A 16,472-nucleotide genomic window follows, 5' to 3' on the forward strand; every position below is an offset into this window, starting at 1 on the left:
AGAGGGAACGAGGGAGAGGGGAGTTACAGAGGGAGAGAGGGGGAGGGGAGTTACAGAGGGAGACAGGGAGAGGGGAGTTACAGAGGGAGACAGAGGGGAGTTATAGAGGGAGAGAGAGGGAGGAGAGTTGCAGAGGGAGAGAGGGGGAAGGGAGTTACAGAGGGAGAGAGGGAGGGGAGTTACAGAGGGAGACAGAGGGGAGTTACAGAGGGAGAAAGGGAGGGGAGTTACAGAGGGAGACAGAGGGGAGTTACAGAGGGAGAAAGGGAGGGGAGTTACAGAGGGAGAGAGAGGGGAGTTATAGAGGGAGAGAGAGGGAGGGGAGTTACAGAGGCAGACAGAGGGGAGTTACACAGGGAGAGAGAGGGGAGTTACAGAGGGAGAGAGAGGGGAGTTACAGAGGGAGAGAGGGAGGGGAGTTACAGAGGGAGAGAGGGAGAGGAGAGTTACAGGGGGAGAGAGGGAGGGGAGTTACAGAGGGAGAGAGGGAGGGAAGTTACAGAGGGAGACAGAGGGGAGTTACAGAGGGAGAGAGGGGAGTTACAGAGGGAGAGAGGGAGGGAAGTGACAGAGGGTGAGAGAGGGAGGGGAGTTACAGAGGGAGAGAGGGAGGGAAGTTACAGAGGGAGACAGAGGGGAGTTACAGAGGGAGAGAGGGAGGGAAGTGACAGAGGGTGAGAGAGAGAGGGGAGTTTCAGAGGGAGAGAGGGAGAGGGGAGTTACAGAGGGAGAGAGGGAGAGGGAGGAGGGAGTTACAGAGGGAGAGAGGGAGAGGGAGGAGGGAGTTACAGAGGGAGAGAGAGAGGGATACTCTGAACACCCCCTCGAGCGTCAGGGCGAAGGGAAGCGACGAGCCTAACAACGACCCCCCCCCCCAAACCCCCCCCTGCGCTGGGGGAGGCACCCAGTGAGGCGAGTGTCCACCCTGCCTTTGACTATCCCCTAGCGGCTGGGCCCTGCAGCCCTCAGGGAACCTGCCATGCCCACGGTGAGCTGTTGCTGGGCCGGCCGACTGGGTGTGAGGTGGGCGCTGGGTGGGCTGGCTGCGGTGTTTCTGTGTCGCTGGCTCCTGGCCTGGGGGGGAGGGGAGGCCTGGCTCAGCCTCACATTGGCCAGGCCGGGCATCGCGCCCACGCTGGCGCCCCTCCTGCTGGCCGAGCGGCACTCCCCCTGCGGCCGGATCATCGGGGGGGACAGGCCGGAGCTGGAGAGGGCCCTGATCAAGGCCAAGACCGTCTCCCTGCGGCGTCGCGGTGTGACCGAGGACGAGTACCGGGAGATGGCGCGGGACTGCAGCAGCTTTGTGCGGGCCCGTAGGTACATCACGGTGCCCCTGAGCCCCGAGGAGGAGCAATACCCTGTGGCCTACTCCATGGTCATCCACGACAGGATCGAGATGTTCGAGAGGCTGCTTCGGAGCATCTACGCCCCTCAGAACCTGTACTGCGTCCACGTGGACCACAAGTCACCGGGAGAGTACCACGCGGCCGTTCGGGCCATCGCCGCCTGTTTCCCCAACGTCTTTGTGGCTGCCAGGTTGGAGTCGGTGACCTACGCCACCTGGGCCAGGGTCCAGGCTGATCTCAACTGCATGAGGGAGCTCCTGGAGAAGCCCGTCCCCTGGAGGTACTTCCTCAATGTCTGCGGCCAGGACTTCCCCCTGAAGACCAACCGGGAGATCGTCCACAGCCTCAAGGCTCTCAATGGCTCCAACCTGATCGAGTCGGAACCCCCACCGCGGTACAAAAAGGTAAAGACCTTCCCAGCACAGCGTTTCCCCTCTGGGATCTCGCTCTCCCTCTCTCTCTCTCTATCTATCTTTCTCTGTCTCTCTCTCGAACTATCTCTCTCTCTCTGTCTCTCTCCATCTCTCTATTTCTCTCTCTCTCTCTCTCCATCTCTCTATTTCTCTCTCTCTCTCTCTCCATCTCTCTATTTCTCTCTCTCTCTCTCTATCTCTGACTCTCTCTCTCTCTCCCTTTTTCTATCTCTGTGTCTCTCTCTCTTTTACTCTCTCTCTTGACCTCCCTTTCTATGTGTCTCTCTTTCTCTCTTTCCCACTCTCTCTATCTCTTTGTAACCCCCATCTTTCTCTATTTCTCTCCCTCTATGTCTTTCTCTTTCTTACCCTCTCCCCCTGTCTCTATCTCTCTCTCCAGCCCTCTCTCGCTCTGCCTCTCTCTCTATTTTCCTATCTCTGTCTCCCTCTCTCCTCTTCTCTCTCACCCTCTCTCTCATATCCGAACCTCCTCCCCTTTATTTACTGATATCCCTTTGTTTACAATTAGAGGGAGGGTGATTGCATGTATTCAAAGACTGAACAAAGAGACCTGATGGAGTGCACAAAGGGATATGGATTAATTATGAGAGTAGATTAGAATCCTGACAGTGGTGAAACAGGCCCTTCGGCTCAAAAAGCCTATACACGCCGTCCAAAGAGTAACCCATTTCCCTCCAACCAATGCACGTAACACTATGGGGTAATTTAGCATGGCCAATCCACCCTAACCTACACATCCCTGAACACTATGGGGTAATTTAGCATGGCCAATCCACCCTAACCTACACATTCCTGAACACTATGGGGAAATTTAGCATGGCCAATCCACCCTAACCTACACATTCCTGAACACTATGGGGAAATTTAGCATGGCCAATCCACCCTAACCTACACATCCCTGAACACTATGGGGTAATTTAGCATGGCCAATCCACCCTAACCTACACATCCCTGAACACTATGGGGTAATTTAGCATGGCCAATCCACCCTAACCTACACATCCCTGAACACTATGGGGTAATTTAGCATGGCCAATCCACCCTAAACTGTACATCCCTGAACACTATGGGGTAATTTAGCATGGCCAATCCACCCTAACCTTCACATCCCTGAACACTATGGGGTAATTTAGCATGGCCAATCCACCCTAACCTACACATCCCTGAACACTATGGGGTAATTTAGCATGGCCAATCCACCCTAACCTACACATCCCTGAACACTATGAGTAATTTAGCATGAGGTAAAAACGATGACTGCAGATGCTGGAAACCAAATACTGGATGAGTGGTGCTGGAAGAGCACAGCAGTTCAGGCAGCATCCAAGTAGCTTCGAAATCGACGTTTCGGGCAAAAGCCCTTCATCAGGAATAAAGGCAGTGAGCCTGAAGCATGGAGAGATAAGCGAGAGGAGGGTGGGGGAGGGGAGAAAGTAGCATAGAGTACAATGGGTGAGTGGGAGAGGGGATGAAGGTGATAGGTGAGGGAGGATTAGATTACTTACAGTGTGGAAACAGGCCCTTCGGCCCAACAAGTCCACACCGCCCCGCCGAAGCGCAACCCATCCATACCCCTACATTTACCCCTTACCTAACACCACGGGCAATTTAGTCTGGCCAATTCACCTGACCTGCACATCTTTGGACTGTGGGAGGAAACCAGAGCACCCGGAGGAAACCCACGCAGACACGGGGAGAATGTGCAAACTCCACACAGTCAGTCGCCCGAGGCGAGAATTGAACCCGGGTCTCTGGTGCTGTGAGGCAGCAGTGCTAACCACTGTGCCACCGTGGTGACACCGAGGAGAGGGTGGAGTGGTTAGGTGTAAAAGAAGATAGGCAGGTAGGACAAGTCCGGACAAGTTACGGGGACAATGACTGAGCTGGAAGTTCAGAACAAGGGTGAGGTGGGGGAATGGGAAATGAGGAAGCTGTTGAAGTCCATATTGTTGCCCTGGGGTTGAAGTGTTCTGAGGCGGAAGATGAGGCGTTCTTCCTCCAGGCGTCTGGTGGTGAGGGAGTGGCGGTGAAGGAGGCCCAGGACCTCCATGTCCTCGGCAGAGTGGGAGGGGGAGTTGAAATGTTGGGCCACAGGGCAGTTTGGTTGATTGGTGCGGGTGTCTCGGAAATGTTTCCTAAAGCGCTCTGCTAGGAGGCGCCCAGTCTCCCCAATGTAGAGGAGACTGCATCGGGAGCAACGGATACAATAAATGATATTAGTGGATGTGCAAGCAAAACTTTGATGGATGTGGAAGGCTCCTTTAGGGCCTTGGATAGAGGTGAGGGAGGAGGTGTGGGCGCAGGTTTTACAGTTCCTGCGGTGGCAGGGGAAGGTGCCAGGATGGGAGGGTGGGTTGTTTGGGGGCGTGGACCTAACCAGGTAGTCGCGGAGGGAATGGTCTTTGCGGAAGGCGGAAAGGGGTGGGGAGGGAAATATATCCCTAGTGGTGGGGTCTTTTTGGAGGTGGCGGAAATGTCGGTGGATGATTTGGTTGATGCGAAGGTTTGTAGGGTGGAAGGTGAGCACCAGGGGCGTTCTGTCCTTGTTACGGTTGGAGGGGTGGGGTCTGAGGGCGGAGGTGCGGGATGTGGACGAGATGCGTTGGAGGGCATCTTTAACCACGTGGGAAGGGAAATTGCGGTCTCTAAAGAAGGAGGCCATCTGGTGTGTTCTGTGGTGGAACTGGTCCTCCTGGGAGCAGATCCGGCGGAGGCGGAGGAATTGGGAATATGGGATGGCATTTTTGCAAGAGGTAGGGTGGAAAGAGGTGTAATTCAGGTAGCTGTGGGAGTCGGTGGGTTTGTAAAAAATGTCAGTGTCAAGTCGGTCATCATTAATGGAGATGGAGAGGTCCAGGAAGGGGAGCAAGGTGTCAGAGATGGTCCAGGTAAATTTAAGGTCAGGGAGGAATGTGTTGGTGAAGTTTAGCATGGCCAATCCACCCTAACCTACACATCCCTGAACACTATGGGGTAATTTAGCATGGCCAATCCACCCTAACCTACACATCCCTGAACACTATGGGGTAATTTAGCATGGCCAATCCACCCTAAACTGTACATCCCTGAACACTATGGGGTAATTTAGCATGGCCAATCCACCCTAACCTACACATCCCTGAACACTATGGGGTAATTTAGCATGGCCAATCCACCCTAAACTGTACATCCCTGAACACTATGGGGTAATTTAGCATGGCCAATCCACCCTAACCTACACATCCCTGAACACTATGGGGTAATTTAGCATGGCCAATCCACCCTAAACTGTACATCCCTGAACACTATGGGGTAATTTAGCATGGCCAATCCACCCTAACCTACACATCCCTGAACACTATGGGGTAATTTAGCATGGCCAATCCACCCTAACCTACACATCCCTGAACACTATGGAGTAATTTAGCATGGCCAATCCACCATAACCTACACATCTTTGGATTGTGGGAGGAACCCGGAGCACCCGGAGGAAACCCACGCAGACACTGGGAGAATGTGCAAACTGCACACAGACAGTCATCCCGAGGCTGGGATCGAACCCGGGTCCCTGGCACCATAAGGCAGCAGTGATAAACACTGAGCCACCCTCCACCTCAAGTATGAAGGACTATATGTAGTTTAAAACTGTACCAAAGAACCTAATAGAGGGATATTGATTGATTATGAGAGGATATTGGTTAGGCTACTGTTGGAATATTGCGTGCAATTCTGGTCTCCTTCCTATCGGAAAGATGTTGTGAAACTTGAAAGGGTTCAGAAAAGATTTACAAGGATGTTGCTGGGTTGGAGGGTTTGAGCTACAGGGAGAGGCTGAACAGGCTGGGTCTGTTTTCCCTGGAGCGTCGGAGGCTGAGGGGTGACCTTATAGAGGTTTATAAAATCACGAGGGGCATGGATAGGGTAAATAGGCAAAGTCTTTTCCCTGGGGTCGGGGAGTCCAGAACCAGAGGGGCATAGGTTTAGGGTGAGAGGGGAAAGATATAAAAGAGACCTAAGGGGCAACTTTTTCACCCAGAGGGTGGTACGTGTATGGAATGAGCTGCCAGAGGATGTGGTGGGGGCTGGTACAATTGCAGCATTTAAGAGGCATCTGGATGGGTATATGAATAGGAAGGGTTTGGAGGGATATGGGCCGGGTGCTGGCAGGTGGGACTAGATTAGGTTGGGATACCTGGTCGGCATGGACGGGTTGGGCCGAAGGGTCTGTTTCCAGGCTGTACATCTCTCAGACTCATTTATACACTCTCAACCAATGTACATTCCCTGAAAGAGTCAAAGAGAGTGCGCAAAGGGATAGGAATTGATTATGAGAATATAAAGGAATGTGCATAGGTCGAGAGCTGCATTATTTCTTGTATAAATGATGATGTTCTGTAAATTGGAGATCGGCTCTTACCCCGGAAACAGACCCTTCAGTCCAACGCATCCATGCTGGCCCGCTCTCTTTGTGCTTGGCCTGAGTCCCTTGAAACATTTCCTCTTCCTTTGAACATTGTATTGTGCCAACCCCCTACCCCCTCCCCACCACATCCTCTGCCAGTTCATTCAATACTCACCCCACCCTCAGGTCCCCTTTTTAATGGAGATATGTAGGTTGAGAATGTCCTGAGGGATGTAGGGGCAGGGGCAAACGGATGTGGGTTCGGTGAAGACGTGTTAAAGCATCGTTGGTAGACTGACAGTGAAGTAACTCCACAGAGGCCGGTATCCCATCATCCCCCTTTACTTACCCACCGAGAGTCCCTGACACTGCTCCAGCTCCCTCAGAGCCAGCTCTCACAGGGACCAGAACCCCTGACACCCGTGTTTATTTGTACAGCAATTCTGACACACCCAGTTTTTTTCTTTTGTTTTTGTTTTCCAATGGTGTGTGTGGGGTGTGTGTGTGAGTGTGGGTGTGTGAGTGTGGGTGTGTGAGTGTGGGTGTGTGAGTGTGGGTGTGTGAGTGTGGGTGTGTGAGTGTGGGTGTGTGAGTGTGAGTGTGTGTGTGGGGAGTGTGCGTGTGTGGGGTGTGGGGTGTGTGTGGGGTGTGTGTGTGTGTGTGTGGGGTGTGTGTGTGTGTGTGGGGTGTGTGTGTGTGTGTGGGGTGTGTGTGTGCGTGGGGTGTGTGTGGGGTGTGTGTGTGTGTGGGGTGTGTGTGTGCGTGGGGTGTGTGTGTGCGTGGGGTGTGTGTGGGGTGTGTGTGGGGTGTGTGTGTGTGGGGTGTGTGTGGGGTGTGTGTGTGTGGGGTGTGTGTGTGGGGGGTGTGTGTGTGTGGTGTATGTGTGTGGGGTGTGTGTGTGTGGGGTGTGTGTGTGTGTGGGGTGTGTGTGGGGTGTGTGTGGGGTGTGTGTGGGGTGTGGGGTGTGTGTGGGGTGTGTGTGGGTGTGTGTGTGTGGGGTGTGTGTGTGGGGTGTGTGTGGGTGTGTGTGTGTGGGGTGTGTGTGTGGGGTGTGTGTGTGGGGGGGTGTGTGTGTGTGTGTGGGGGGGGTGGGGTGTGTGTGCGTGGGGTGTGTGTGTGCGTGGGGTGTGTGTGTGCGTGGGGTGTGTGTGGGGTGTGTGTGTGGGGGGGGAGCTGTGTGGTGTGTGTGAGAGAGACACAGTGAAAGGTGCATGAATCTTTATTCAGGAAGGAAACCCCCGAGTGCCCAGTGACAAGCCGTGCCCCTCACATCGAAGGGTGATGCTGTGTGATCGAACAGTGATGGGGAGGGCAGGGATTAAATCAAAATAGAGTTGGAGGGGGAAATAATGCACTCCACTCCCTGCGGCGCCCACCTCTCCCTGAACGACTCCAGGGTGTTGGTGGACACCACGTGCTCCTTCTCCAAGGACACCCGGGCTCTAACGTAACCCCGGAAGAGGGGCAGGCAGTCGGCCCTAACCACCCCCTCCACGGCCCGCTGCCTGGACCTGTTGATGGCCAGTTTGGCCAGGCCCAGGAGCAGACCCACGAGGAGGTCCTCGGACCCGCCCTGTCTCCCCCCCCCCCCCCACTCTGTGACGCTCCTGTCTCTATCTCCACCCTGCAGGCTCCCTGCCTCTATTCCTGATGAAGGGCTTTTGCCCGAAACGTCGATTCTCCTGCTCCTCGGGTGCTGCCTGACCTGCCGCGCTTTTATAGCACCACTCTCATCTAGAATCTGCAGTCCTTGTTTTTTCCTTGTCTCTATCTGTCAGCCGGGGGCTGCCCAGTTGGAGTGGATTGACAGCCCCAGTCCATCTGGCTGAACCCATCGCAATCACAACAGACAATCCACAAGGGAACATTGGAAGGTTAAGAACATTCAAAGAGATATCTGAAGATTGAGTGACTACAAAGGGATGCAGATAAATTAAAGAGTACTTAATTTGAACATTGTGTACATTCCCCTTAAAGTGCAAGAGCTATCTTGTCCAAAGTGACCTGGGTGTCCCGGCACACACACCAAAACCCTATGCAGCACACCACAAGCAACTCAGACAGCAGACTGGAACAGGAATGATTATTGAATGTAGGATAGAGTATTAGGGGAAGTAAGCTCTAACAAGACCACAACCATTTTTCGGTTGTCTAAAAATGAGTAATTAAGTACACCACCATTAATGCAGTAAGTTTCACCCACTTTGATCCCGGGATGAGGGCTTATCCTATGAAGAAAGGGTGAACAGATTGGCTTTTGCACATTGAAGTTTGGAAGTCTGAGAGGCAAGGGACAAAGTGGGTGTTGAGAGAGCGCTATCTCTTGTCAGCACGGCTGTGTGAGGGATGGGTCCTGCCTCACAAACCTTATTAAATCCTTTGAAGATGTGACAAAACACATTGATGAAGGTCGAGCAGTGGATGTGGTGTATGTAGATTTTAGCAAGGTGTTTGACAAGGTTCCTCACAATAGTCTCATTCGGAAGGTAAGGAGGCATGGGATACAGGGAAACCTGTCTGTCTGGATGCAGAATTGGCTGGCCCGTAGAAGACAGAGGGTGGGGGTAAATGGAAAGTATTCAGCCTGGAGCTCGGTGACCAGCGGTGTCCCACAGGGACCTGTTCTGGGACCTCTGCTCTTTGTGATTTTTAGAAACGACTTGGATGAGGAAGTGGTAGGGTGGGCTAGTAAGGTTGCCGATGACACGAAAGGTTGGTGGAGTTGTGGATTGTGTGGAGGGCTGTTGTAAGTTGCGATGGGACATTGCTCAGCCCAACTCTGCATCCTGTCAGTGACAGATGAATCACTTCGCCCTTTTCCAGGTTGAACTCCACTTTGGAAGGTCATACTTGAAGGCAGAAAACAGGGCTAAAGGCAGGATTCTTGACAGAGTGGAGGAACAGAGGGATCTTGGGGTCCATGGCCACAGATCCCTCAAATTCGCCACCCAGGTTGATAGGGTTGTTAAGAAGGCGTATGGTGCGTTGGTTTTCATTAGCAGGGGGTTTGAGTTTAAGAGCCGTGAGGTTATGTTGCAGTTTTATAGAACCCTGGTTAGACCACACTTGGAAAATTGTGTCCAGTTCTGGTCACCTCATTTTAGGAAGGATGTGGAGGTATTAGAGAGGGTGCAGAGGAGATTTACGAGGATGCTGCCAGGACTGGGGGGGGGGGCAGGTCTTATGAAGAAAGGTTATGGGGGCTAGGGCTTTGGAGCGAAAAAAGACAGGACGTGACGAGAGAGAGGTGCACAAGATGATGACAGGCATAGATAGAGTGGGTAGCCAGAGAGTTTTTCCCAGGGTGGAAATGTCTATCACAAGGGGGCATAACTTTAAGGAGATTGGGTGAAGGTTGAGGGGAGATGTCAAAGGTCAGTTCTTCACACGGAGAGTGGTGAGGGGGAGGGGGGGGTGTGGAGAGCCCAGCAGTGGTAGTAGAGTCAGAGACATTAGGGACATTTAAACGACTCTTGGGTAGGCACATGGAAGATAGTAAAATGGAGGATATGTAGGTTAGTCTGATCTTAGAGTCGGATAGAAGGCTAGCACAATGTCAAGGGCTGAAGGGCCAGTAATGTGCTGAACTGTTCTGTGTTGTATGTTCTAATTCGTCACACCTTGCCCCCCCAACCCAACACGCCCCCCCCCCCCCCACAACCCTAAACCTATGCCCCTCTAGTTCTGGACTCCCCCACCCCAGGGAAACGACTTTCCCTATTTACCCTATCCATGCCCCTTCATGATCTTGTAAACCTCTATAAGGTCTCCGACGCTCCAGGGAAAACAGTCCCAGCCTGTTCAGCCTCTCCCTGTAGCTCAGATCCTCCAACCCTGGCAACATCCTTGTAAATCTTTTCTGAACCCTTTCAAGTTTCACAACATCTTTCCTAAAGAACACAAGAAGGAGGAGGGACGGCTTATCTCCCACCTCAGCAAATCACAAGCTTACGGCCTCAACATACAATTCACCAGCTTCCAAATCTCCTCACGCCCATACCCCCTCCCCCACCCCCATCTCATCCCAGGACCAGCCCTCCCCCTCCACCACCCCGCTCCCTCCCCCCCGCCCCCCCCCCCCCCCCCCCCCCATTTGACCTGTCCTTCCGATCCATCCCCGGAGGCTGCCTGACCTGTTGTGCTTTTCCAGCACCACATTTGATCAACTCTAACTCTCCAGCATCTGCAGTCCTCACTATTTCCAAGACCAGAGATCCACGCAGTAACCAACTTCCAGTACAGCCGCAACATGACCTCCCAACTCCTGTATTCAATACTCCGACCCTACTCTTCGGAGGGTCGGTGTGGACTGGTTGGGCTGAAGGGCCTGTTTCCACACTGTAGGGAATCTAATCTAATCAAATCTAATCTAACAGAAAGCAATCCAAACCCTTCTTCACTATCCTATCTACCTGCGACTCCACTTTCAAGGAGCTATGAACCTGTACTCCAAGGTCTCTTTGTTCAGCAACACTCCCTAGGACCTTACCATTAAGTGTATAAGTCCTGCTAAGATTTGCTTTCCCAAAATGCAGCACCTCACATTTATCTGAATTAAACTCCATCTGCCACTTCTCAGTCCATTGGCCCATCTGGTCCAGATCCTGTTGTAATCTGAGGTAACCCTCTTCGCTGTCCACTACACCTCCAATTTTGGTCTCATCTGCAAACTTACTAACTGTACCTCTTATGCTCACATCCAAATCATTTATGTAAATGACAAAAAGGTAGAGGACCCAGCACCGAACCTTGTGGCACTCCACTGATCACAGGCCTCCAGTCTGAAACACAACCCTCCACCACCACCCTCTGTCTTCTACCTTTGAGCCAGTTCTGTATCCAAATGACTAGTTCTCCCTGTATTCCATGGGATCTAACCTTGCTCACCAGCCTCCCATGGGGAACCTTGTCGAACGCCTTACTGAAGTCCATATAGATCACATCCACTGCTCTGCCCTCATCAATCCTCTTTGTTACTTCTTCAAAAAAACTCAATCAAGTTTGTGAGACATGATTTCTCACGCACAAAACCATGTTGACTATCCCTAATCAGTCCTTGCCTTTCCAAATACATGTCCATCCTGTCCCTCAGGATTCCCTCCAATAACTTGCCCACCACCGAGGTCAGGCTCATTGTAAGGTGTTTGTAACCGAGAGAAGGAGGTGTTCTTGCTGCTGCGGTGGGGTGTGGGGGAGGGTGCAGTAAAGGGAGGAGAAGTCGAGGGAGAAAACACGCGGACAAAGTAGCAACGTTTAAAAGCTATGGTTTCTATTTTCTCATCTCTCTCTCTCTGTCTCCTCTGTTTCTTTCTCTCTCTCTTTATCTCCTTCTCTCTGTGTCTCTTTCTCTCTCACGCACACTTTCTCTTTCTCTCTCTGTCCTTTTCTCTCTCTCTCTCCCTTTCTGTCTCTTTCTCTCTTTCTCTCTCTCTCTTTCCCTCTCTCTCTCTCTCTCTGTCTCTCTTTCTATCTCTCTTTTTCTCTCTCTTTCTATCTCTCTGTCTCTGTCTGTGTCTCTCTCTCTCTTTCTCCCTCTCTGTTACTTTCTCTCTTTCTCTTTCTCTCCTTCTCTCTGTGTCTCTTCCTCTCTCTCTCCCTCTCTCTCTCTCCCCCTTTCTCCCTCTCTCCCTCTCTCACATTCTCTCTCTCACTCTGTCTATCTCTCTCTCTCACTCTCTCTCTATCTCTCTCTTTTTCTATCTCTCTCTCTCTTTCTCTCTCTCTCTCACTGTCTATCTCTCTCTCTCTCTCACTCACTCTCTCTCTCTATCTCTCTCCCTCTTTCCCCCCTCTCTCACTGTCTCTCTATCTGTCTCTCTCTTTAACTCTATGTCTCTCTCTAATTCTATCTCTCTATCTCTTTCTCTCTCTCCCTCTCTCTCTCCCCCCCCTCTCTCTCTCTTTCTCTCTCTCTCCCCCTCTCTCTCTCTTCCACTCACTCTCTTTCTCTCTCTCTCCCTCCATCTCTCTCTCTCTTTTTTCTCTCTGTCTCACTCTCTCTCCATCTCTCTCTCCCTCTCCGGCTCGCCCCCCAGAAACGTTGGCGATTTCACTATGATATCCGTGAGCGGTTGGTGATGACGGAGTGGCTGAAGGAGCCGCCCAACATCAGTACGCCTGTCTTTGTGGGCAGCGCCTACATCGCGGTCAGCCGGGAGTTTGTCGCCCACGTGTTCGCCAGCGCCGAGGTCCAGGCGTTCCTCAGGTGGTCGGAGGATACCTACAGCCCGGACGAACACGTTTGGGCCACACTGCTGAGGATGCGCGGCATGCCCGGCTACCGGCCCTACACCCAGAGATCCCCCCGCACCCTGGGCCGGGCGGTGAAGTGGTCCTTCGAGGCTGGCAACGTGGTGAGGGGGGCCCCGTACGGCGACTGCACGGGGACCTACCGCCACCTGATCTGTGTCTACGGGGTGGGCGACATCGGCTGGCTGCTGCTCCAGAATCCCTTCTTCGCCAACAAGTTCGACCCCGAGGTTGACAACATGGCCGTGCAGTGCATGGAGGAGTATCTCCGCAACAAGACCCTGTGTGAGGCCCAGTGGGAATGGGCGGGGGGCCGAGTCAACCGGGGGGAGGGGGGGGGAGACATAGCAAACACTGTGGGGGACTGGGGGACTGGGCACTGGGGGACTGGGGGACTGGGGGACTGGGACACTGGGATACTGGGATACTGGGGGACTGGGGGACTGGGGGACTGGGGGACTGGGACACTGGGACACTGGGATACTGGGGGACTGGGGGACTGGAGGACTGGGGGACTGGGGGACTGGGGGACTGGGGGACTGGGGTACTGGGGACTGGGCACTGGGGGACTGGGGGACTGGGGGACTGGGATACTGGGACATTGGGATACTGGGATACTGAGGGACTGGGATACTGGGGCACTGGGGGACTGGGGGACTGGGATACTGGGACATTGGGATACTGGGATACTGGGGGACTGGGATACTGGGGCACTGGGGGACTGGGGGACTGGGATACTGGGACATTGGGATACTGGGATACTGGGGGACTGGGATACCGGGACACCGGGACATTGGGATACTGGGATACTGGGGGACTGGGGCACTGGGGGACTGGGGCACTGGGGGACTGGGGGACTGGGATACTGGGACACTGGGATACTGGGGACTGGGATACTGGGGGACTGGGGGACTGGGGGACTGGGATACTGGGCTCTGGGACACTGGGATACTGGGCACTGGGATACTGGGACACTGGGATACTGGGCACTGGGACACTGGGACACTGGGATACTGGGCACTGGGATACTGGGACACTGGGATACTGGGACACTGGGACACTGGGATACTGGGATACTGGGATACTGGGACACTGGGATACTGGGCACTGGGACACTGGGATACTGGGACACTGGGTACTGTGGGACAGGCACTGGAAAACTGGGCACTGTGGAACTGGGCACTGGGCACTGAGACACAGGGATACTGGGCACTGCGACACTGGACACTGAGACAGGGCACAGTGAAACTGGGCACAGTAACTCAGCACTGTAACACTGGGTACCGTGAGACTGGGAACTGTAAGAAGGAGCTAACACTGGGCACTGTGAGACTGGGCACAGTAACTCAACACTGTAACACCGGGCACTGTGAGATCGGCACTGTAACACTGGGAGAAAGTGAGGACTGCAGATGCTGGAGATCAGAGCTGAAAATGTGTTGCTGGAAAAGTGCAGCAGGTCAGGCAGCATCCAAGGAGCAGGAGAATCGATGTTTCGGGCACCAGCCCTTCTCCAGGAATGGGACACTGTAACACTAGGCACTAGCACTGGTCACCGTGAGACTGGCACTATGAGACTGGGCACTGTGGAGACTGGGCACAGTGAGAGTTAGTACTGTAAACCCGGGCACTGAGACTGCTGTAAGAACACTGTAGCCATTTCAGCACCGAGCTGCTGTTCTCCTGAGGGACTGGCAGCCGGAGAGTTATTGAATTGCTCAGTCAGTCCAGGCAGCAGCACTGTCCAGGATTCCCGAGAGAGCGGTGAGAACGAACGAGAAGACAGCGCATGGATTCCGGGCGTTGGAGTGGGCTGGTTTGGGTTTGGGGCTTTGTCTCCGTACTTCCCCTGTTCCCAACTTACTGGCGATTCTGAGGCACTGGGAAGAATGAAGTAAGAAAGCTCCAGGAATCTGCCAAAGTGGTTTGGTTTGACTGGGGGCTTTGAAATTCAAACGAGGCAGACATCTTTTGTGCCAGGAATACAACGCATTATCATTTATCATCGAAACTGTTACCTACTGGCAAATTGCAATTATTTTTTTTTAATTTATCCCTTAACTGTGTCTGTCTGTGAGTGAGGTGGGGCGGGGGGGGGGGGGGGTGTTATGATCAAAGAAGATGGAACTCAGATCAGGGGTGTTTATAAGATTTCCTTGTGGTTCATCTGTGTTCTGCTAAAGGTTGGTAATAAACTGTTAATTTAAGTTATAAACTTGGTGTCCATGATCTGGTTTTTTTTGTAAATTCCAGTGAGGAACGATTGAGTGATCTTGAGAAACAATTGAATGGCTGAATCCAGTGATAGGGAGGCTGATTTGGTTTGGCTTGTCTGCCCGGTGTCATGAAGTGGACTCTGTAGGATAACACCTGGATCTTCGGAGACTGGAACACGAGGCACTGTTGGAAGTCCAACAACACCAATTTATAGCCCAACAGGTTCATTTGGAATTGGAAACTTTTGCAGCACTCCTCCTTTGTCAGATGAAGTCAAGAAAGGGGGCAGCGCTCCGAAAGCTAGTGCTTCCCTAATAAACCCATGCGACTATAACCTGGTGCCATGTGACTTCTGACCTTGTCCACCCCAGTCCAACTCTGGAACCTCCACATCATGACAAACACTGCAATTATGGACGCAGAAATTATGGACACGGTAACTATGGACACGGTAACTATGGAGACGGTAGCTATGGACACGGTAACTATGGACACGATAACTACGGACACGATAACTATGGACACGGTAACTATGGAGACGGTAGCTATGGACACGGTAACTATGGACACGATAACTACGGACACGATAACTATGGACATGGTAACTATGGAGACGGTAGCTATGGACATGTTAACTGTGGACATGATAACTATGGACACAGCAATTCTGAACACGGTAACTATGGGCACGTTAACCATGGACACGGTAACTATGGAAATGATAACTGTGGACATGGTGACTAAGGACATGATAATTATGGACACGGTAACTATGGACATAATAACTATGGATGCAGTAACTATGGACACGGTAAGTATGGGCAAAATAATTATAGATACGGTAACTATGGACAGGGTAACTATGGAGACGGTAATTATAGACATGGTAACTAAGGACACGATAATTATGGACACAGTAACTATGGATACGGTAATTATGGATATGGTAACTATAGAATCGGTAACTATGAAAACGGTAACAATGGACACGGTAACTATGGACACGGTAACTAAGGACACAGTAACAATGGACACGATAATTATGGACACGATAACTATGGACACGGTAACTATGGACATGGTAGCTATGGACAAGTTAACTAAGGACACGATAATTATGGACAGGGTAACTAGGGACACAGTAACTATGGACATGGCAACTATGGAAACGGTAACTATGAAGGCAGTAATTATGGACACAGCAACTATGGACATGATAATTATGGACGCAGTAACTAAGGACACAGTAACAATGGACAAGGTAATTATGGATACGGTAACTATGGACACGGTAACTATGGACACGATATTTATGGACACGATAATTATGTACACGGTAATTATGGACATGGTAGTCATGGACATGGTAACTGTGGAGACAGTAACTATCGACATGGTAACAATGGACAAGGTAACTATGGACACAGTAATTATGGATACGGTAACTATCGAAACGGTAACTATGATCATGGTAACGATGGACATGGTAACTATGGACACGGTAACTAAGGACATGGTAACTAAGGACACAGAAAAAATGGACACTGGAACTATGGACATGAAAGTTATGGACACAGTAACTATGGACTTGGTAACTATGGACAAGATAATTATGTACACGGTAACTATGGACACAGTAACTATGGAGCTGGTAGCTATGGACACCGTAACTATGGACACGATAATTATGGACACGGTAAATAAGGACACAGTAACAATGGACACTGTAACTATGGACACGGTAACTAAGGACACGGTAACTATGGACACAGCAACTATGGACACGATAATTACGGACACAGTAAATAAGGACACAGTAACAATGGACACTGGAACTATGGACAC

General features: G+C 51.9%; 1 protein-coding gene across 1 annotated transcript; it reads left to right on the top strand.

Moving 5' to 3' along the window:
• The first annotated feature begins 1,222 nt into the window (after positions 1-1,222).
• LOC140468673 (beta-1,3-galactosyl-O-glycosyl-glycoprotein beta-1,6-N-acetylglucosaminyltransferase 3-like) lies at positions 1,223-14,706 on the top strand. Its single transcript, XM_072564749.1, has 3 exons — positions 1,223-1,750; positions 12,197-12,705; positions 14,664-14,706. The coding sequence occupies exons 1-3, from the start codon at positions 1,280-1,282 to the stop codon at positions 14,704-14,706; spliced, it is 1,023 nt and encodes a 340-aa protein (XP_072420850.1). The 5' UTR covers positions 1,223-1,279.
• Positions 14,707-16,472: the final 1,766 nt, after the last annotated feature.

Source organism: Chiloscyllium punctatum, chromosome 47 (assembly GCF_047496795.1).
Source record: "Chiloscyllium punctatum isolate Juve2018m chromosome 47, sChiPun1.3, whole genome shotgun sequence".
NCBI lineage: Eukaryota > Metazoa > Chordata > Chondrichthyes > Orectolobiformes > Hemiscylliidae > Chiloscyllium > Chiloscyllium punctatum.